This window comes from Pinus tabuliformis, chromosome 9 (assembly GCF_031772625.1).
Source record: "Pinus tabuliformis cultivar Carrire ecotype Pingquan chromosome 9, CPIR1, whole genome shotgun sequence".
Classification (NCBI taxonomy): Eukaryota; Viridiplantae; Streptophyta; class Pinopsida; order Pinales; family Pinaceae; genus Pinus; species Pinus tabuliformis.
The window spans coordinates 1,273,603,205-1,273,627,776 of record NC_142307.1 but is presented as its reverse complement, the minus strand read 5'-3'; the positions used below and the strand labels follow the sequence as shown (position 1 = coordinate 1,273,627,776).

The window sequence follows — 24,572 nt, the reverse complement described above, 5'->3', positions numbered from 1 at the left end:
CCAATGCTTCTCCTCAGTGTGACCATCAATTTCGTAACGGTTATAATGATTGCTAGTATCCTTGCATTAATGTGTAGTAGTTGTTGTCCTCTTATCCTCTCCTCCTTTCCACTTCTTCTCCCCTCCTTGGAAGCTTCAAAGTGCTCTTTCTACTTCTACCCACTTCATTTCCTTTTCTTTTAGCTTATGTTTTCTAAATATTGTGTACACATGCCTTGTCCATTATCCTTGGCTTGAAAAGAATCACTTGCTTTCGTACTATGTAGACCCCACTAGATACTTGAGAAGTACATATGGGCTCTTAAGAGAGATATCCAGCATGATGACCATCTTTTTCAACTAATGTACTCCTGTGCACTTTGCCCCTACCTCCACCTAAAGTAGTACCATCAAATCCATTAGTCATTTACATATTTGATAAGATATAATTAGGACTTAATGAGGGTTTTGAATTCCTCCTACCTAGTTATTAACGGATTACCCTATGGCATAAGTGTTTATGTATGCTTTTCCCACTAAGTTAGAGTGTGGTAATCTAACTTCAATTTAGAAAATGATATCTTCTACTCTTTTTTTGTATTTTTGCTAGGTAAGGTGAGTCTTGGGATGACTGGAATGCCTAACCTATGGTTTGAGTAGCTGTGCCCCATCTAATCTGTTAAAATCACCCGGGAATCGCACCTAGCTTGGGCCACACCATCCCTTAGCATGGCTAGATTTTTTCCCACAAAGTTTCAAACGATGACCTTTACACCACAGAGTGCCTTAACAAAACACCTTATCATTTCTATGTCTCGTGAGCGACTTCTTCTACTCTTCATGCATATGGTTATTGCGAAATAAAATTCTAATTGTTGCAACTGGTGATTCAATTTTAAAATAATGATCTCACCTTGGTATGTCTTTAAGTCCACCTTCGCTTCCATTGTGAACAAGGACTGTGAATGGTTAATTGCACTTGAACTTCGCTGCTCTTTCTTGAGTTCTTTCATTGACTCCTTTTTTAGGTCTTCATGATCTCACAATTTCCCCTATGATCTAACCTCTAAGTTAGAGCTTCGATCTTCTCTGAAAGGTCTAGGCTTGATTGCTAAAATTGCCATGAGTAGATTCATGTTGTGACTAATGTTAGCGATTTGTGATTCCAACTTCACAAATCTATCTTCCTCCTTATCATGAGCGTTTTTGTGAACATGCTCATTTTCCATGGCTAGGGTCATACGACTTTATCTTAAACTAATTTTTGGATCCCTGCAACTTCTCACAAAGCACCCCAAAGAGACCTTTGCTCTAATACCAATATCATTTGTAAACTAACATGGATATTCCACTAGATCAATTCATCATAACAAATCTAATGAAATTATTGAAATCTATATTATGTTAATTAAATTTCCCTTTATATATCAAATTTTATAATTATTCGATTTTCTGCTTAAATAAATAAAATAGTTGAAATGTGAGAAATAGTGAATATAAATAAATACACAAACACACCATTCACATTAGACACTTTTTTTTTCCTCGGAAACCCTTGTGGGAGAAAACCCAACTAGAAGGTAAGGCTTCTCTACTCTCTTTTGCTGAGTATGGGAAAATGTAATTACAAAGGGAGAGGTACTCTCTATGAAGTTACCTGAGACCTATGGTCTGTAATAATGGTACATAACATTAACTCCCTTTCTTATGCTCCATAATTTCACACTCCTAGTCGCTCAACTCAACTATAGAACATAATACAATAACATAGAATGTAACCCCTACTCTTCCTAGTGGCTCAGTATTTTACATAGCCCAAGAGGCAACTAGGGATAAGGTTTGAATCCCTAAACCCTTAATTGGTGTTATGGTTTGAACCTTCTAGAGTGTTCTTCAAATTCCACATGTGGCTAGCTCCATATGAACGAGTAATTGGGGTTGATATGGCATCCACTTGTACCATGGTGGTCAACGTGGTAGGTCAACTTGCAAGAGGCATAACTTTTACATATAAACTTTGATTTGGCATGATTCTTACATCATTGGAAAGGAATATGAGTACAACAATACAAGGGGATTTCACATAACCAATAGTATTTTTACCCCAAAAATGTTGTTTAATGCCTCAAAATGGCTCCAAAAGGTTTTAGACCCCAATTCTCCATAATGGTACCTGTTAGTAAAAATTACCTTGCAATTTGATTCCTCTAATTTGTCCACTTTGAAATCGTCGTATAAATGATGAATAATATAATAATCTAATATAGATTATTCCTCAACTTGTGAATATGAATTAAAATGGCTCTTCAAGATATAGTGGTCGATGCACCCAAGACACGAAGATCTGCATGGACAAGATCTAATACATTAATAGAAAAGTTCTAAAATTGTCACACATATATCTTTGAATTATTCTTATAAACATCACACTTGTGACAATGAGTTGACTATTTAAAAATCAAACCATGAGATCTAAATTTTTCCTCCACCCTTCTCATTTATGGACATACATAGAGAAAGAGTCTTGCTTTTCACCTACATTTTGCTGACACCTTCTTAATCCTCCTCTTGAATATGTATTCTCATGGATTTTACACGTCCTAAATGTCCATGGGTATTGGCCATCATTCTCTAGGTTGAATCCCTCTAGTTGTATCCAATCCTTACCTGTAGGTTGTGCTCCACATGGATGTTAAGGACTGGACACACAAATTGTTTTCTTAAAGATGCATCCACCCTCTCTCAAGATGAAGCAAAATATTGGAGACAAGGAGAGGTTTCCAGACATTCAAGAGATTAAAACCACACACATAGAGTGTTGTCCCATCCTTCTTGCATTGATAAAGTAACCATTGGCACAAAGATGTGTGTGGATCCTAAGTAATGGGGCTTTAATACTCATATCTTCATCACCTTCATTCCTTGCTACTTTTCTTTGATGCTTGTATCCAATTATATTTTGACCGTGGATAAATTGATAAATGTCATTGAAGGTGAGTTAGATATGGGTCCTCCTTATTTATGCTTACCATTTCGGTTACTAGGTGAATTGCTTTGTTTGCTTTCATATTGATGAATACATTGAATGATCTTAGAACATGAAAATACTTGAAAAATTATCATGCCTTTGCTAAATTTTAGATAATTTTAACTAGCCTTCATAGTTTCATGTCGCAACGAGGGAAGATCAAACATATGTCTTATTGTCATTGTGAGATCCCCCACCACAATTAACTTCTTAAACCATCTATTCTTAAGTAACAAAGCCATTACCTTTGCTTAGTTACTGGTGGCCTCACTTATTCCCATGCATAACTTATTTATTATTTTCCTTCAGGATTAAGAGTGACCCCTCTCAGACTTAATACTCCTTAAATAACACTCTACGTTTTTTCTTTTGACTAGAAGAATCGACAATTGGGTGGGATCATACTCATCTGAGACGGGGTCAATCCTCATTGCTACAACTATTACCCCTAAGTGTGATTACCTCACGCCCATAGCTGGCACACAGATCAGTTTGAGGATTTGAACCTACACCAATTTTAACTAAAAAAACTTTACATAACATTTGCTTTCCAAGTGAGCTACTCAGGGGGGAATGACGTTCTATGTTTTGTTTGTTTGTTTTTGTTTTTGTTTGTTTGTTTTGTTTTGTTTTGTTTGTTTGCTTTGCTTTGTTTTGTTTTGTTTTGTTTTTTGTTTTTTTAAATTGGAAAGAGTATTTTTATTATATAATTTTGCACTTGGTTCTTGGAAAATACATCAAGCACTATAGAGCTTATTCATAAAAAAAATCCAATTTTTTTCTCCTTTCCAATAGGAATACATGAATTTCTTGAGGAGAATATATTTGGCCAACAAAAAGAGGGGTTTTGTAGGTGAATACCTTAGAAAACTGCCCCAACAAACACGAAGTTTACAACACATAACATTGATAGGGATTTTTTTTAATAACCCACCCATTATTAAGGAATTCTACGAGGCATTATTTGGTTACTAATCTTTAATTCACCCATCGTCAATTTACACTCCCCATTAACATGCTTGTTTTCTTCTCTATTGAAGCCTCGTGGAACATGGAAGTATGCTTTTGATGGGATACCTTCTTCGATTTTCTTGATATTTTTCATGATGTTTTCCATAGATTTCTCCTTTGGGAGGGAGCCTTTGACCAAATGTTGTAAGATTAGGAGAGAATCTCCTATAATCGTAATTGTATCCACATGATGTTCTTTGGATAACAAAAATCCTTGGTAGAGATGATATATCTATGCCTTATTATTTTTCATATGATCATGACCCCAAGAGCACCTGAATACTTTGTCCTCCTCGCCGCTAGCCCTGAAATAACACTCTATGTTAAAATAACATAAAATGGCAGTTTTTTTGAATTAAATCATGTTTATTCTTAAATATTCCCAAGATTTCAAGTGGACACTCTAGCTATCATCAAAGAAATAGTCATAAACTTTGAATAATAAAAAGACTAACAATTAAAATAATAATTAATACGATTAAAAAAGTGTTAAATAAAAATAACCACTATACTCGTGAAATAAAATGTTGAGTATAATATTACTAAAAATAAAATTGAATATTAATTAGATACTCATAAATATAATTTTACCAAGAGGTGCTCTCTAACCTTGTATGGAAGAGATGTTGAAATGTCTTTTTTTATTAAACATTTTGACCATGTCATTTTTTTTTGTAAGCAAGCCATAATTCGTTATATTATCAAAAGTTTACATAAAATACATGCATAGAGAAACATGAGCACACTGTGTCCAAGAAGAGTTCATTCTGTCTGCAAAAAAGTTTCCCATCCTGAAGTAAACTTGAGAGAGACCATCTGCCCTTAAGTGGGAAACAAGATGGTCTCTTTGAGAGTTATGAGGCCAATTTTAGATAACATCGAGGCACAACAAAAATAGATGTAATAGAAACGAAGAGGACAAGGACAACAAAAACTACAAGGAAAACATAGAAGTAACATAGGTTGAGTAAGCCTTTCTCTTAAATTGTTAACGAGCATAGTCATGCCAGGCCTAGTTGCGTTAAGGCTGGTCATGTTGGGTGAGATATTGGAAGGGGTCGTCATAACCTTTTGGTAACTAGGAAGGGCATTTCCACTCAACAAACACTACTCCTATGTAATTTTTGGCCTCCTTTTGAGAGGTTTCACCCTTGGTGGTGTTCGCGTTAGTTGTTTGGTTGCAATTTTTATGCCTGTGCCTCATGGACAGAAGAGCCATGACTAATTGATAGCTTTTGCTTCTTTTTTTTAAGTCCTTAGGTGTTCAGGGCTAGAAGGCTTGGTACCTTGGTGGATTGAGTCTACAACTTTTGAGCCTTCTGTCGAATTGGAGGAAGTTGGAGGAGGGAGAGCAAGAGGGAATGGGATCCCCAAAGCTCATGATAGGTTTCTCAAAACCCTTCGAGTGTGAAATAGATGTGAGTCTATGTATGCAATTTAGCTTTCCACCCACTTCCAAACTTCTTTTTGGTCCCGAAGATGGTGGGCAAGTAGGTTTTGACTGCCCAATGGCCATTGCCTATGTTCCTACATTCATGCGCTTCCATGACAATGGATAAGCGAAGGATCTTCGTCAAATTACTCCTCTCCTTCATCATGTCAGGGAGAAGAGGTTGACGCCCATGTCCTCTTCCTCCTCTCCTGGCTCGTCCCCTTTCGTGGACCATGATAGTCAAGCAAGAAAATTCTTTGCCCCTAGCTTCAAGTTTCTTGAACCTCGTTGCCTTGCAAAAACCACAAGGACTAGCCACCTTCAAAGCAAATTGAATAAGGGAATGATTGTCCTACTAAGTCTTGAAGGCGAAATTCATGTTCCAAGTTGGGAGTAAATGCACAATCCTTGGTCGTTCACGACCTTCCTCTTAGCATTAAATGAGACCAACTAAGTGCTCAAAGAATTATCACCACTCAAGTCTCATCATAAATATCTTAGACAATGCTGACATGAGGAGCCTCCTATCTATCAGAGAGCGTGAGGACACCAAAATCCAGGGTTTGATTTGGTCAAATTAAACATAAAAACAAAATATAATATTATATAATAATTATTATAAATATTAATAAAACATTTTTGACTTTGTAAAATTACATAAAAATTAAATTAAATTAAAAATTAAAATAAATAATTATATTTATAATTAATAATTAAATTAGCCTAGATCCATCTTAATTCCGGATCTACCAAGTATCGGGAGGGATCAAATCTCTTAAGGTGCAAACCTCTTTTAGAGTGAAAAGAGATTTGATCCTTCTTAACGCTTGGTAGATCCAAAATTAAAATAAATATTAGATTGATTTAATGAAATATATACCAATTAAAACAAATTACTATAATTAAATAATGATTTTATTAAATATTAATTAGACACCCATAAATAATAATTTAATCAAATATATACACATTGAAACAAACGAATTATTTTTGTGATATATAGTTCTTCCCACTTGCCACACAAATGTTTATAAAGAATAACTTGCTCGTATGCATATATCCTACTTTCCTCGAAAATTAAACATTAGACCTTAAAAGAGGAAAACACATGTCCTAAGTATGAATGTTAGGACATATTTCCGTATTAGTCACATAAGTATTAACTCTTTTGAAGTTGTATTTAAAATGATAGTTATTATTTGTTTGTAACCGAATTATAAATAATTTTTTTTATTGTTATTTAATATTTGAATAAATTTTTTATATGTATATTTTTATTTTTTCAATATAGTTATTACAATTATTTTGTATTTATTTAATTTTATTGGTATTTTTTTTTTAAATTATTTGATATAACAACATGAGATACAAAAATATTAGTGTTTAATATGAAATATGATGGTCTCAAAAATAACAAATTAGTAAATTATTCATATAGAAATGAAATAGATACATAAAGATTTTGTTTTTAGAATCTATAAACTAAAATATTTACATAATGGTGATACAAATTCAATTATACAACTAGTATTACATCAATAACAAATAAATAGGAAATAAGAACTATAAATTGCAATTTTCTTATTAAGTCATCAAATTGAAAATGTATTAGAGAATGACAATGACAAATACGAAATGGGGTAGCTACTAGGATTGTGGACAGAATAATCTCAAAGCTTGTAATTGTCGGTAGTCCTCCTCCATGTCATCATCATCAAAATCAACATCATTATTATTGCTCTCTCCTCCATCCTCCTCCTCTATATCTAATCCAATATATGCATTTACTATTGTGGGGGATGAAATCTCAAGAGGATTGCCATCATTAAAAGTGACCCTCTCTAGCATTAGTTCATTAAGATCCAAGTTGGCTAGTACTAACTCACCATTACTATCCAAACCCATATCATTAGGAAACATATCCCACGTTATTGTAATACATCCTAGGAAACATTGTTGTCTGAATTACATGACACGTAGAGGGCATGTCTCTTGTGAAACACATCCTAGGAAACACTGTTGTCTGAATAATAGGACTTTTTAAGAGCATGTCTCAAGCACATGTTTGGCATATGTCCTATGAACAAGACGCATGCTAAGCACGCATCCTATAAACAAGACACATGTCAAATGAGTGTCTAATTGTGTTCTCATGAATCAATATCTAACATGTTGAATTTGTGACATGCAATTTTTTTAAATATGTAAGTTAACTTAACTCTTATCTATTATTATAAATTAATCAATTAATAATAAATACAATCTTCTAACATGTTGAATTTGTGACATACAATTCTTTTAAATATATAAATTAACTTAACTCTTATCTATTATTATAAATTAATCAATTAATGATAAATACAATATGCAACCTAAACGTTTCCACATAAAAATATTCTACACTCTAATTCATCCCACTTTCCATTTATTACACAAATGTCCATAAACGATAACTTACTCCTACGTATACACCATATCTTATTCAAAAATTAAAGACGAGACTTCAAAGAAAAAAACACATATCGTTAAGTATTATACCGCTCAAATTAAATCATTAAAATGAATTATTATTATTCATTTATTTCAATTTATATGTTTTAAACGAAACAATTAATTTTGATTTTTTTGTAATCTTATAGTTTTATCTATAACATTTTATTTTTTAAATATAATTATTACATTTATATTTTATATTTTTATTTTTTAAATCAGAAAGCTTTGTTTTATAAAGAATGTACAAATATTACATGCATAGATGTTTTTTACTTGATAATTGTCGACCTGAGTCAAAGACAAAACAAATTTGAAGTCACAAAAGTAATGAAAGAAGGAGCATCTGATCGAGAATGGTCAGGCTCCTCGCAAGCCAGCTGAGGATGCGCAGCTCGACCAACGCCATCATGCGAAGCATAGCTTGACTGATAAGGCCGCCGCTGTACCCTCCTAGTCTATTTTACGTAGGTTTTACCAACTAAGGATGGGTCGTAGGGCCTAGACCATGGTCGAGGAACGAAGGAGAACTACATGTTTTCCATGAAAGTTTAATACATCAAAATAAAGAATGACAAAAAGAGAAGAACATAAGTCTTGAATCGCAATGCTGTCACAATGCCAAGGTCTACTTGCGAAAATGCGTCTTGCCCAGTTAATACTTTGGTGGATCTTCCCATTCCACATGAGTAGGTTTGTAGTATTCATCTTCATTGGGCTGAGGATGCCTAGTTGAGGTGGGTTGACTAGCCGATGCATGGTGCACAACTGTCTGAGGGAGGTTGACGCCACTGTGGTTGTTGGCACGGGCACCCCTGTTGCATGAAAATCCCATGTCTATTAGAGTGCCTTCAATGTTACCGCGTTGCTACTGATGCATGGAATAGAGACACTCCCCAATGCTCCTCCAAGATTGACTACGAGGTTTAGTGCCTTACGCAACATACCCGACAAGGGGCTGAGAGGATGAATCATCCACGGCATGTGTCGAAGGCGAAGAGGAATTATTAAGCTGCATGCCTAGAGTGCTAATGACCATGCGTAACACAACTTGAGGGTGAGTCAAACAAAAATCAAGGTCGAGAATTTGACCTTCAAGCATCGTTGTGGCTTCTTCTTGGTCCTTGAAATGGCGATCCAGTACATTGCGTAGAGTCCACATGTGGTTGCTTGTGTTGTGTAGTTTCTCGGCTTCGATGTTTGCTACCATGTGTCGATGACAACAAGGGATGTTGTCGTTGAAATGTTCATCTCCATGGCCATGCCAAGGAGGGAGAGGCGACCTGCCCCTTCCTCTTCCTCCCCTACAAGGATGACCACACTCCCTCACCATGGCTGTAAATCTTATGATCCATTACCTCAAAAAGTTTGTAACTGCAACCTTCTAGCTTTTGCATCCTAATTTTGTGACCTCTATCGTCATTAATGGTGGCCTTCTTAACATGCTGCTTGTATTGGCAATTAGGCGGATGAGTGTACTTGACCTGATCACACCATAAATGCGAGGGGAATGAGTTCTTGCCACTACCAGCTTGTCGTGATTTATGGATATCAAGGAGAGCATGCCAGAGGCACCGCCATTTCCCTCAGTTAATTGCTTTGGGTGCATTGATCATAAAGATGATTAATACTTCTTGCAGTCATTTAGACACCCAAATCTAAAGTAATTATTACATCTATTTTACAAATATGTAATTTCATTAATAATTAATCTCTTCTTTTATTATAAACTTTCAACTAATTTATTAATAATAAATAATATATTTAAATTAGACATTTCATAATACAAAATCTTCTATGTTGAAATAAAAAATCTTCTTCGTCATGTTATTATACCTGTCGCAGGCAGTGTATAACGCATTAGGTTTTGCATTGACCGCCTATTAATCTATGTTTGACTAATTTTTTTTTGAATCTAAGCAGTAGTTCAACTTTATATATTAAATATTACTATTATTTAATAATATTTAAATTTATTTTTCTCTAATTTAATTGGTTCTCTTCCTTAACTTCTTATTTGGTAATCATAATTTCTGCTAGTTTTACAGTAGTCCTACTGCAATCATATCGTTGTAATGGTCTATACATCCAAATTAAATAAATAAATATCTATGGTCGTTGCATTTAGAACAATGTGCAATACAACTTCCTTTGCATTTGTTGTTGGAACTCTTGCCTAAACGGCATACCCACCCCTCCACGGTTGTGTTATTCGGGACCAAAAGCTTTATTATTGCTTTGTAGCTTCCACCTTCTTATTATTCTTCCCTGATAGTTCAAAGTGGTCCCCACCCACCATGATCAAAGTCGCATTGACAACTTGACATCAACTATTATAACACCGACATCACTGCACTAGCAATAACATTAGTAGCATGCACACCATTAATTCGTGAGCTATTACCAAGTCTCTTAAAGCTAACAAGTGGGACTTGTTAAAGACTTTCTCATAGTTAGAAAGCATATAAAAGGGAGTAGTTCTATAAATTTTAACAATTGTGTATAAGATATTCCTCCAAATTATAAATTGAAGTGACTGTTTATTTCTATGAGCAAATATTTTAATTTGAACTTATTAAAATAAAAAAAAATACATTTTTGAATGTTTTTTTAGTTTGATGTGTAATTTTTTAATGTCTTCTCGTAAACACATTATTGGGTAATTTTTGAATATTCATTCTAAAAACACATCACGTAATTTTTGAATATTTACTCAAAAAACAAGGGGATATATCAATGACTCAAGATGATTGAGTGAGAAGTATTTTTTCTCCTTATTGCAATGTGGAGCTAAAAATAATTTCCTTATTTGTCTTAAAAAAAATTTAAATAAATATATTTACACCATTTGGAAACCTATATATGCAAAAGAACATATGAAGGTTTAAAAAATGAATGTTTGAAAACAAATATTTATTTTAAAAACTTCTTAAATTTTTTTTTTTTTTTTTTTACTACGTTTTATTCATTATTATCAATCAAAATTCTTAAATTCTTAATTAAAAGATATGTTAATTTTAATTTTAACTACAAGTTTAAAAGCGATTTTCAAGGTTGATTTTAATTAACTCTATTCAAAGGCTTGAAAAACATCTATTTCAATATCATTTAGTAAAAAATTAATCGAATTTAGTAAATGATTATTTTAGGTTATTGTGGATAAATAACTAATATATACCCTTTTAATGACATTTTTTATTTGTTATATCACATGGACTGCATAACACAAATTAAAAATAACAAATTTTATAAAATTTAAAGTTAATCTTATTTTCAAGCTAATTAAGCATAAGATTTAAAAAAAACTTTATAGAATTGCATAAACATCAAGGTTTAAAATAGAAAATGTAAACCTTCTAGACAACTTTCTCAATAAACACAATATTACTATAAAAAAATGATATTATTTTTATTATGTAAGATTTGATTCTCCACAACCATAATAAAAAATTACAATTACAAAAATATCTCAATTTACCAATCATAAAACCTAAATAGATTAGATTCTAAACTTTCACACCCACTTAACTTCAATATTTTTAATTAAATTTAAACTGAGCGTTTTTAATTAAATTTAAACTAAACGACCAGTGTTAACTACTAATTTATATTTTATTAATGACATTAATAGTCTCATGTTATTTATATGATTAATAATAGTATAAACTACATTTAAAACAATGTAGAAACGAGATTCTCAAATAATAGGTTTTATTTAAAACTCCAGAAAATGGAAATCCGCTCCTACTTTTCTATAATCAAACTCTGATCCAAGTCCACCCCCTTATATCTCCCGTCCAAGTGCGAGTCCACTCCTATAAATCGAACTCCCATCCAAGTCCACGGACAATTCTTTCTTTACATGCTCACTTTTGGAGTTTCCTAGAAGCTTAGACAGCAATTAAATTCTTATATATAAAGAGCGTCGCGTCCGTGATCTTTTTACAACATTCTCGGTTCACGCTTTCTTCCTCGTTCACAGCAAGACAAACATCGACTGTATCTGTGAAATTCTTTTTCGTTCTTCATATTATATTTATTCAGCGTCGGAGCTCCAGCCCTGTCGACGGCCGAGCGCAAATAACACAATTGCTAAGTTTGCAGCGAATACATTTTTTTGGTTCGTAATAAGAGGGAAAAGGGACTCCGAAGGAGCTTCGAATGGTGTATTTTAAGTGATTTTTGACCGGAATTGGGGTTGGGGACAGCAATTAAGCCCCAAGAAAGCCAGTTCGAAAAGCTATGGATTACGGCCAGTCGGACAGCAGCGGTGAGTTGAACATTTCTTTTTATATTTTTCCATCATGTATTATTTCATATAATTTTAATTACGGCTACTGTTTTTTTCTGCAATCTGCTAGGGTTTTGTTTCTGTTGGGGCCATGGTAACGTTTTGCCCGAAAACAACGGACTCTCATTTATAGCAACGCCCTTTACTGAGTGGTTCTCTTTGCGAAATCGGAGATGAAAATTGTGCAGGCTTTTGATATTTGTGGCGGAAATTAGGGTTTACTTCGATCGAGCTAAATGTGGTGCAGTACTTACACATAATTATGATTTTTAGCTTTTAAGCTGTATACTGATATAGCGGCGGGTGACTTGTGGAAAAGCCCGTCAATGGGTCTTTCTTCTAGCAAATCAGGGTTTTAATGTTTTGTTTTTAGGACGGAGGATGGGAAGACTGCGAGGGAATTATTAAGTACAGAATAAGTCCGATAAGAGTGTTTTGAACTAGTATGGTACGCCTATCAAAGTGGGAAGGTTTCAGCATAGAGGTTTTGTTGGTTGACAAATTTATTAACATTAGCAGCAGTGTTGAAAATTGTTTTTTTCTCTTTTGTTATGGAGGATGGTGTAATGGCTGGCTTTAATACGCTTTATTGTTGCCTTATGCCTTAATTTTTCAAATTAATAATCTCGTAACGTCTTTACAAATGTATTTTTCCCAAAATTGTGCCTATCCGGGGAAAGCAGAAGCTGGTGTTTCGAACAGTGTTGCATGGGAGTGCATGCGGATCTCCTGTTGCAGTCCAGAATTGCCCTCTGGACGGGAGTGAATCTGGGAGTCCTCTTCAGAAACTCTTAACTTGTACAGGCATTGTCTCGGGCATTCTCGTGTGCTCCTGGATGGTGCCACTGACGGTCCTCCCAGGATTGCGCACATGCACATGTGCGGGTGTGTGTGTACCGCACACCTCCGGGGCCTCTTCGTTCTTGGGAATTTTTTAGGGAGTACCGTTTCTACACCCATTGCCGCTCTCTGTTGCGATGTAAATTCAGGAATGTAATCTCGTATAAGTCTTTTGGGGACCGAGGTTGATTTGTGCATGCACCCAATGGGATGACATTTTCTGTGGTGTAAAAGTAGCCTGTTTCTTATTTTTCATACGGCATTTTTCTGACTTTCCCCCCAAATTTGATTAAAAATGTGATCTATATTGTCCTTTCGTAATATTTTTACACCGTTCCATGGTCAAATGGACATGAAACCCTCAGGGGCTATGCGTGAATGCAAAGACAGCTGAATGAGTGGATAGGCCACATTCTTCTCTTTGGCCAGGGTTTACCCTAGCTGACATCATTGTTGTTGACCAGGAATCCTTCGAGAAAGCTAAGATTTCTTGCCATTTGCTCTCAAGTAGGAATTGTTGAAGTCTTGTTGTCCAAGATTTGTTGGAGCAAAAATGATCAGGAGCCTTCACTGTTGCATGCAGGGCCTCTTTGCGAATTTGCATGTGAGAGGGAACTTTATTGGAAGCTATAAGAATGTGGAAGACACCAACAACTTGGAAATGGACGTATTTGGCTCTTTAATTCGCTCCTTGAACCCAAACAAAAGAAACCAGCCCCAACAAAGGAGATTTGTAAAATTGCTGGAAGCCATCCCTTGACTAGATCTCCCTTTGTTAGAGTCAATAACGAAAGCCCTCATATTGTATGAGCGTACTTTGGTTGGAGTGTTTATAGGCCTCTAGCATAGTCTAAAAGATGTAGAAACCTAGGTAGCAAAGCAATGTTCCCTGAGATTAAAGGACACGTAATATCACTTGAGGCTATTATGTTTTCTCTTTCTCAACAAAGAAGAGAGGGATTTAATCCTTCACTTTCGTTTATATCTTATGGGAACTAGGGGAAGGCAACGATATCAATGTTCCTTGATTTCTATCCAAAAGAGGAAATTACAACAACCCTTGTGGTTTATGTTTCCTTACCTCCCTCCAAATTTTTGGGATGTTTGTTCTCTTAGAGGTATTGGGAACAAAATGATCAATTCGTTGACCAAGAGGACCAAAAAGAAATTTGTGCCATTGTGATAATATGTGTGCAGGGGTATGGAGAAGGGCCTCCAAGAGGCTTTGTAAATAAATCTAGATGGGCGGAGTCATCACCAAATGCTAAATCATTAGCAAATTTTACCTAGTGTTGCCCAAAAATCCAAGAGGGGCAACCTCCCTCAAAGTTATAAAGCAAAGAACTCGAGTTCAAGATGGATCAAAGCAAGTGCAAAAATGTTCAAGATGGTTCCAAGCAGAAGCAAAAATCCTCAAGTCAAGGGGCCATCTTAGTTAAAGCCTCGGGGGTCCACCCACTTGAAGCAATAATCAATTCTAAGTTCTTAGGAACTTAGATGGTTCCCCAACTCTAGATTTGCTCATCTTGATAACGATAGTGATCCATCCTTCGAAGATCTAGAGACCAACTCCACAATAGAAGAGAAGGAAGTAGAGGAAGGAGAGTAGCACGAAGATGATGTAGATAAGAAGAGGAAGCAAAGTAAATAGAGGAGAACGAAGGGGAATTAGATTAGGAAGACGAAAAAGAGGCAAAGCTAGAAGTGCAAGTCTATTTCTAGTCTTTTGAATCTTTTTTTTTGTTGAAATCTTAAAGAATGCCCCAAATTCCTCCCCTCCTAGAAGGGCAAGGAAATCTAATCAACATTGGATAACTTATGAGCTAGAAATGAATATTCTCTTGGGATGTCAACCAACTCTAGACCTTAGGGATTATAACTCAAAATCAATAACTATGAATTGTTTCTGTGATCTTCGATGTGATCAATTTGTAAGAATTTATCCTTGTACTTAAGATTTTGGTAAGAAAATCCACTATAGGAATGTTCACTTGGGAGTATAGTTCACGGGGCCTCATTTTGGTATGAGGCAGGCCCTTTAGCGTCGACTTAGGAAAGGGTATGGTTCCCTAGCCCTCGTCGAGAGACTACTTTCAGTGGTAGTTTTGGACATCTCATTTAAACTCTACCTCATGGAGGCAATTATCAAACTCATTGTTCTCTATGGCTTTGAGATCAGGGGATTGAGCTTATTATAGACATAGTGGGACAAAATGGAGCAGAGTTTAGACCTTGCTTCTCAAGTGCATCATGCATTACACATGGATGATTCTACAACCCATTTGTTAGACTTTTAGAATCCAATACTTGGTATTCAGTTCTCAACAATTTATACGCGGAATGAATATACGTCTAGATTTCCAACAAAAAAATATAGCAGAAGCAAAAAAAATACTTGATTCGAATCACACACACACATAAACAGATTTCTGCCCAATCGATAGTTCTTCATTAATAAATTAATCACATAACTTACTTAAGCTCCCATTTCACCGATAATGGCCCAACTGAGAAAATACAATACTGATCACTAGCTTCATTGCACTCTTTCGGACCCAACATACTCTTAGTGAGAAGCCTCTCTCAATCTTATGTTGTTGTTGTCTTTCTCTTCACCTTAGCTTTGCTTTATGACTTTACATTGAGCAAAAACCCTAATCCTAAACCCTAACGCTAATCTCAAAGTGATGGACGATGGAGATTGGATCTCGACTCATTTGAGATCGATGGCTAAGATTAAACCGTAATCATTAAAGGAAATAATTTACTTTATCTAGGTTTTTATTTTAGCTCAATAAGCCAAGATATAATTATGTGCTGTTTCCTAAGTTTAACATAGGCTAAGGTACATTGACAAGTAATCTAAGGTGATATGTGGGCAACTTTTGCACACCTAGACACAACGCCTGTGCATAAGTATATGCTCGAGCTACAAACTCAACACTCCCTCTTATTGAGGGAGGTACTTTTGGAAGAACCTCCTCCACTTTGATTTGTCTCCAAGTGCATCTCAGCACTTGTCGCTGCGTCCTCTGACATCGAAGTCTGTCCCGCTACTTAATCTCAAACTTGAGCTGAGAAGCTGTCACATCCAACCATGCTCCGAGGATCTTGCTCTTGATTATCATGAATGTCATCATACCAATTGAGGCTCCTGACAGTACCTAAAGAATCACTCTTCCTTGCCACTTGCTCCCCTTTAGCAATTGGCATTGATCCTATGTCCAAGATTTGCTTGGATTACCCACAGGTTGTCCCAACAACCTGTATCACTGCTCTTGTCTAATGCCAAGCACTGTAATTGCATCCAAGGTTGCTCCCTCTGAATATAGAAGCAACTATCCATCTAGGAACAAAACTTTATATCTAACATCCTCCAAGCTTGATACTGAGAGCACATGTACCATCAACCTTGGAACAAACAACATCTCTGTCACCTCTAGAAATCCTCTTGACTCTAGCTGGAATCTGACACATCCAACCCCCTTCATAGCATGCATGGTGCTAGCTCCACAACTCACATGGCAATCTGAATCTGTCTCTGAAAGACTATGGAACAATAACCTCATCATTGTCATGTGACTGGAGGCTCTGTTGTCCACTAGCCATAACCCACTGTCCTCATACACAACAGTACTACTGTACTACTATAAAAAATACAAAGAACTAGAGAAATTTTTTTCTCGAATTGCTCCGTAAAGTCATCAATCTCAGTTGATGCTGATGCAACCAACTGATCTTCCTCCTCCTCCTTATCTGGACATTGGCTCACATAGTGACTAGTCTTGTGACATGCAAGGCACTTCACTTCGCTCATGTCCTTCAGGGAAACAGATCCCTGACTTCCCTTTACAGCAAGAGAAAATTCTTATCATCACCCTTTCCATCATGCTAGGTTGCAGTTTTGGAACATCTCCTTGTCTCCTCTACAAAGTCATCCCACAATCTATCCCTACTGGGTAGATGCTTCCATGTGACGATCTCATCAACAAAGGCATCCCACTTTGGGGAAAGCCACTCAAGGCTGATTTGACCAACCCTTCACTATTAAGAATTTTCCCCATTGTTGCCAAATCATCTCTAATTTGAGTGATTTTGGTTAGGTATGATGCAACCTTGTCAGTTTCAGACATCTCAGTGTTTCTGAGTTTCTACTTCAACACCATCTTCTTGTTTTGGTTTGTACTCTTGTACAACTTGGTTAAGGATGCCCACAGCTCAGGGATACTTCTTCCCCGTCACGAGGTATAACATGGTTTGTAACGGAGTCTAGGATTATTCTCTTCTCCATGTTCTTCTTATTAAACTCAATCAACTAAGTAGGATTTGTGGGAATTTGGATTGCCTTCTCCATGATGTCCCACAACTTTTGCTCCTCAAATAACAGAACGATCCACTCCTTCCATGGGTTGAAATTTCCTGCCCTGTCCAACCTGTCCTCGTAGCATAGCCTAGTAGCATTTATGTCAAATTGAACAACAATTAACTTTTCACCTTTTGCTTGCTGCCCAAGGCAACAACCTGTTACCCAAGCTTGTTGCTCCCTGCCAGAGATTGCTGCCCACTACCCGAGATTGCTGCTCGCTGCGTGGACACTTCGGAAGTATAGTGACAATTTTTTTTAATTAATTATTTTGTCCAGACAATCCTTTGCTCAAATTTCTACACATATATCTTATCTACACATGTATCCTTTGTCGACCAATCAACCACTCTACACACTCTGGCTGCTCGACCCCCCTTTTTCGGTGCCTACTCTACACACTTTGGCTGCTCGACCCCCCTTTTTCGGTGCCTATCCTGACCGCCTCAATAACTTTGCGTTTTGGCTCAACCTTCTATACGCGTGGTCGATCTGTTGTAGGGCCTCTACAACTTTGACCCTCCTTTATTTTTCTTGCCGCTTGCCCTGCTCTGCGGATGGCTTTTTTTTCTGTAGGATTAATCGGCTATTGACGTCCTATTGGCTAGTCGGTTATGCTGTTGTGCTTACAACGCTATTCCGTGCTTATGTACTTGACTTCTTCCTAGAGGCTGTAAACTATTGCTCTCTATTCTTGTGCCCTTGATACTATCATCCTGATTGTTGCACATGACCATACTCTTCTTAGACTCGTGGCCTGTCTATCCCTAAGGTTTTCATCGTGGTTGACCCTTTGTGTCTTTGGTGGCTGGGTGGTTTGTCTAGCGGTTGTGTTCTCGGCTGTTGGCCCCCTCACTTTGTCGGCTGACCTTGCTACCTGACCGTGTTCAATTGCCAAAACTTGGCCCTTGCGTGCTGGTTTGCTAGTGGTTCTGGTGCTGTTGCGGTTGGTCGGTTGGTCTACAAGTTGTAAGTTGGTTGGCCTACTAGTCGGTCACCAACGAGCCCCCTTAAAACCCCCTTACACATTTTCTTTTTAAATGGCCCCATTTTTTGCCTTAAATTTTTTTGAATCATCTCTTTTATTTTGACTCAAAAAATTTTCCATTAAGAAAATTCCTTGGCCCAAAAAATAATTTTGTTGCCTTTAAAATATTTCTGTTCGTACGATTCAAGCCAACTTGGCTTCGACGATCTAATAGAAACCCTTACCTGTAATTTCGAGATTCATTCAAAGTTTCAAAAACCCAACACCTGGTATTTAGTTCCCAACAATTAATACGTAGAATGAATACACAACCAAATTCTTAAAACAAAAATATAATGGAAGCAAAAATAACTGTAATTTCAAGATTCATTCAAAGTTTCAAAAACCCAACACCTGGTATTTGGTTCCCAACAATTAATATGCAAAATGAATACACAGCCAAATTCTTAAAACAAAAATATAATGGAAGCAAAAATAATGCTCGATTTGAATCTCACACACACATAAACATATTTCTGGCCAACCAATAGTTCTTCATTAATAAATTAATCACAAAACTTACTTGGGCTTTTTACCAAGGATAATGGCCTAGCTGAGAAAATACAATACTGATCACCAGCCTCATTGGACTCTCTTGGACCTAGCACATGCTCACTGAGAAGCCTCTCTCAATATTGTGATGTTGTTGTGTCTTTCTCCTCACCTTAGCCTTGCTTTATAACTTTACATTGAGATAAAACCCCAATCCTATCCCTGGCCCTAATCTTGAAGTGATGGATGGCCGAGATTAGATCTCGCCTCACTTGAGATTGACAACTATAATGAAAACTTAATCACTAAAGTAAATAAATTACTTTATCTAGGTTTTTATTTTTAGCTCAATAAGCCGACATATAATTATGTGTTTTTTCCCAAGTTTAACTTAGGCTTAAGTTACATCAATAAATAATCTAAGGTGATATGTGGGCAACTTCTATAAGCGTAGACTCAAGGCCTATGCAAAAGTACCTGGCTGAGCTACAAACTCAACACCATTATTCAGGCAAAGTTCAATGCCCACCCATTCCACCTCGAGGTCATTTTTCATTTGGTTTCTTTTCTTTATAAAATTAGGTCTTTCAGAGACTATTGTTGATCTCTTTTCGTGTTAAGGACTAGAGTCAACCTTGTCGGGATTTATTAAAGTTCCCTCTACATTTTTATAGAGGTGGTACTCCTCTTTTGCAGTTAGATTTTCTAATAAACTCAAAAACAGTAATTCAAGCATTCAACACATTCACCTATGAGTGGACCAATTGGTGAAAAAAAAACAATGTAAACATAATTATAATAACATCTCACCAATGATACAATACTTGTCCATTCACTCATCATAAGAAAGATGCATTTGAAGCACACACACACCCATAAATAGATTCAAAAGTAAAAGAGATGGTTGAGGCATTTTAGGGAGCTTGAATGACTTCATTCATTTAAGATCATAAGAGTCATAGGAGGACATTCATGAGATCTCACGCATAACAAAAGTCAATGAAATCACAAATCTCATGCACTCTTAGAACAACTCTCCGTGAGAGTCAAAAAATAATATTACAGATTTGAATTTAAGTTTGAATAAAATGTGTGATTTACACCTAACCCGTTAGGGTTATGGTGTGGAAGGTGAATTGTTATTAGGATTGCAAGAGACCTTGGAAGATGAATCCAGTGGTCATGAACATTGTATTTATATTTCCATTATCTTAATGAAAAGGCAATTCACATTTATCTTTCATCCCGGTTACACAATCCAATCGCGGTATTAGAGCAGGTCTTGCTTAGAGACCTGTCAAATTTGCCTTACTATGTTTGTCAGATTTGCCTAATGTTATCATAGCCAGACCAAAACTAGTTGAATCGATCGGTCCGATCGGTTTGGGCCCAAAACCGGTCAGATAAGGGTTTCAAAATCAGAGTAGGCTGGTTTAGTATCGAACTATTCGATTATGTAACAGAACCGACTGGTTCGGTACCAATTATGCAGTTATGTAATAGAATTGGTCGGTTCGGTACTGAACCAACCTATTTCATCGAACAGTTAGGTTTGAGATTGATTCCGTGTGGTATGTACCTACGTTGACCAATGTACAAAATTGCTTTTTTGTTTTTTGATTTTTTTTTTCAGTTGGCTTGGTCCACTTCTAATTCTCCCTTAGGACATCCTAATGTTCAAGCCTATGGCCTTAGTATTATTATGCAATACTTGGTAATGTTAAATTCTTAAAGTAAAAGTAACATTCTTCTTTATCTTTCTTTTTCATCGTTTTACTTAAATGTTTAACATTACCATGAAATGACCCGGGATGTTTGAGAGTAGTTCCAACCTCATTGGATTTCATACGGAGAAAGTAGAATTTTAGATATCACTCAAAATCCAATAGACTTAACGGTTTTTAATGATTTAAGGATTGGGGGGATTACAATGTTTCCATTGGATTTTGTTATGTACAACGGTATGGAACTAGTATTTAATAAATAGAACCAAACCCTCTATGTACTTTGATGTTAGTGGCATTGGTTTTTGAACCCCTTCATGACTCTACTAAAAATGTACCTATCACTCAAACAAAATCTTGACATGACATGCTACATTTTTTCTATCTTATTTTAATGCTTAGAGGGTTATATTGATGGAGCAGATCCCAATATAGAAAATGATTTTGATGATATGTAGGCATTTACCGTAGCATGATTTTTTGTGGATGTTAGAGGTCATCTAGATCCTATTCGTTAATGTATTTTCGGTTTGGAGATGGATTGCACTCTATGCTATTTTGGTCATGTGCACTCTTACATGCTATATAAATTGGAACTTTTGCTTATTTGTGTATAAATGGTTTGGATTCATATGGATGCACATGGATATATATGTTTTTCTTTAAATCTTGAATATTTTATGTGTTTTTGGTCAACAGGTGTGTTGGTCCAGTTTTTTTACTGGTTTCGAATTGGTTCTAACTGGTTCGCTGTTCATAAGGTTTTTTGGTTCAATCATTGTTTCGGTTATGATAACATTGGATCTGCCACTCTGAGAAGTCCTGAAATCCTTGGCCATTTCTTTGTGTATGCATGATTTAAAAACCCCTTCTCTTTATGATCTTCTACAATATGCTTGACCTTTGAAATTCACAGATCTTAATTTCTGATAGTCTCGCCCTCTGCTCTGCCATTCTATTGTTGCAAGTGGACCAAGAATTGCTGAACCTTAGCATTTTTCTAGTTTGTAATCATGCATGTCAGTATAGAAGGAAGTTAGGAACACAAGAACCTATAAGAATTTACAGTTATACTTACAATTGGTCTAGACATTTGAGGCCAAATTCTCAGCCATCTTGGCTCATTTGTTGAATTTGTGTAGCACTAACTCCAAAGGATATGCGCACAGAGAATATAATTAGAGTTGGCATGACACTGCGACCATCAGGTTGAGATTGTGGAATAGAGAATGAAAACTTTGATATAGGATAGAAGGAAAAATTTGGAGATGAAAATGAATTAGAAGGAGAAGTTGCAACTCCCCACCAGAGGAGAGTAAGGTGCGAGACATAAAATTCGTCGAGTTCCACATAAAAGCCTACAAACGATAGTCTTTGAAGAGAGGTTAACATATGCAGAGTGATTGGTTGTATAAAGACAAATATTTTCGGGAACGCAGAGTGATTGGTCGTGTAAAGACGATTATTTTTAGGTGGTTTGTAGGTATTTTTTGTATGGTCTCAATGGGTCGGAGATGGATTCCATTGCTTTTGCTTTTGTTGTGCCTAATGGATTCATTCCTTCAAGGTAGTTTGATAACGTAACAAGTACAATAAATCTGATGAAGGGCTGGTCTTTATGAAACTATATCTAATATAAATGCTTCCACTCACACAAGAGTCATCAAAAGAAAGAAATAGTGTTTACTAAACATATATTTTTTACTTGTCTTAAGTTTGTACAAACCCTAGGTTCACAATCAAAACTGAAACCCTTGGGAGTTACAACATTGTTGCTACAATATTGAGGCCATCAATGAGAAATAAGGATTCGTCGCGTAATGAGAAATAAGGATTGTTTAAAAGCTTAGTGCATGGATACCATTTATGAAGACATCCATCAAAACATGCAAGAATCATAACCAAGAGTTAGTAATCAAGGGCACGTCTTTTATGGAAATATGGAATATTGGATTTGCGTAACTCGATTTCGACACCTTTTACCTTGAGGATAAGGCTTTTTGAAATGAGCTTTGAAGTTGTCCCAAAAGGAGCAAAATGGCTATTTTCGTGAATTTCACTAAGTATGGCTTATAAGGGAGAAATCATTTTTTTTATGAAAACAAGTGATATCATAGTGTGAAACGTTCATGTGTGGGGGGACACACAAATGTGGCAGGAAAGTTTTGTAGAGATTTAAGTGTATGGAGGGATAACTGTGTAGATATTTAAGTGTATGGAAGAATGGTTGTGTAGAGAAAAGTGAGTGGGCCGTCTTCCATAGACAAATGAAAGTCGGCTAAGTCTAAGAGTTGTGTGGGGATAACTATGTGGCGGTGTGGGGTAGAAAGTGTGAGGTTCTTGTTTAGGGTTGGAGGTTTTGTACAATGTTTGAAAATGTGACTAAAAGTACGAAATATTCAAAGGGAAATACAAGTATGAATGTTTTGGAGGACTAATGAAGAATGATGATTGGTTATTCCTAGTTAAGGTAGTACAAGAAATAGGTTAACAACTTTGCTCTCGTGAGAGAGAGGTGCCCTTACGTTGCACTTTGCCCCTAGGAGTCTCTCGCTTTGGATCCTCCCTTAGGGTGTGTTGTCAAACTTTAATATTCCTCTTGAAACTGGGGAGATATCATCCAATCAAGGTTTTAGTGACCCCTTTTCATTTGGTGTGGCGATACTCAACGGAATATAGGCTTGGTTGCTTGTACTAATCTAACCTAAAGAACCTAAAGAAATGATAAAAACGATCATGAACTAGGGAAAATATATAAATTATTTACAAGAAAATAGTACCTAATCTATACAAACCACTGGTTTTTAAGATGGGTATGTGTTATCTAATCAATAGGGGAAAGGGTGAAAGATTACCCGAGTACAAATCTTTAAGAGTTTTGCAATTGGTTATTCCTAGTTAAGGTAGTACAAGAAATAGGTTAACAACTCTGCTCTCGTGAGAGAGAGGTGCCCTTACGTTGCACTTTGCTCCTAGGAGTCTTTCGCTTTGGATCCTCCCTTAGGGTGTGTTGACAAACTTTAATATACCTCTTGAAATTGGGGAGATATCATCCAATCAAGGTTCCAATTAGACCCCTTTTCATTCGGTGTGGCGATACTCAACGGAATATAGGCTTGGTTGCTTGTACTAATCTAACCTAATGAACCTAAAGAAATGATAAAAGCTATCATGAACTAGGGAAAATATATAAATTATTTACAAGAAAATAGTACCTAATCTATACAAACCATTGGTTTTTAAGATGGGCATGTGTTATCTAATCAATAGGGGAAAGGGTGAAAGATTACCCAAATACAAATCTTTAAGAGTTTTGCAATTGTTTGGGATAACAACCTTTCTGACTGATATGTGGGCTCAATTAACCACTTAAGAAGTTTGTGCTCCTGGTAAGAGAGCTTTTAACACACACACACACACATATATATTTGTTTTTAATGTTTTTTTTTTAAAGTTATTTGCATTCAATGTCTAATCTACTTTTATAGGAAAAATAAAGCTATCTCAAGAGTGAGACCAAGTCTTAAAACTAGAATTTGCATATGAAAAAGTGAAGAATCAATGCATTTAAAGATTTAGAATCAATCTAAATGTTTTAGGTAACTCAATGAATCATTTACGTATTTCGTTTCGAAAGAAAAGAAATAAAAATGCATTCTAATACTTTGTTTCAAGAAAATTCAATAAATGAAAGCCTGTTAAAATGGAAACTAGAAATTGCATATAAGAAAATAACAAAACATACAATTTTCCATGCACATAAATATTTTCCAAATCTTTGTATCTTGTGAGAAGGTTTTCTTATTGAAATGTGGAATTGAGCATGTTTTAGTTTAATGTATGGGTCAATGTTATATGAATGAAATGTCCTAGGGATTATTTGTCTCGATAAGCT

General features: G+C 35.9%; 1 protein-coding gene across 3 annotated transcripts in view; it reads left to right on the top strand.

Moving 5' to 3' along the window:
• Window positions 1-11,810: 11,810 nt before the first annotated feature.
• The window catches only part of EML3 (Emsy N Terminus (ENT)/ plant Tudor-like domains-containing protein), a 104,043-nt gene continuing 91,281 nt past the window's right edge, over window positions 11,811-24,572 (top strand). For 2 of the 3 annotated variants that reach the window (XM_089438706.1, XM_089438704.1), the window contains exon 1: window positions 11,814-12,210. In XM_089438706.1, the coding sequence (XP_089294832.1) occupies window positions 12,183-12,210 (28 nt within the window). In that variant the 5' untranslated portion in view covers window positions 11,814-12,182. Of the gene's footprint in view, window positions 12,211-24,572 lie in introns of all 3 variants that reach the window. The other variant, XM_089438705.1, reaches the window with a different exon arrangement.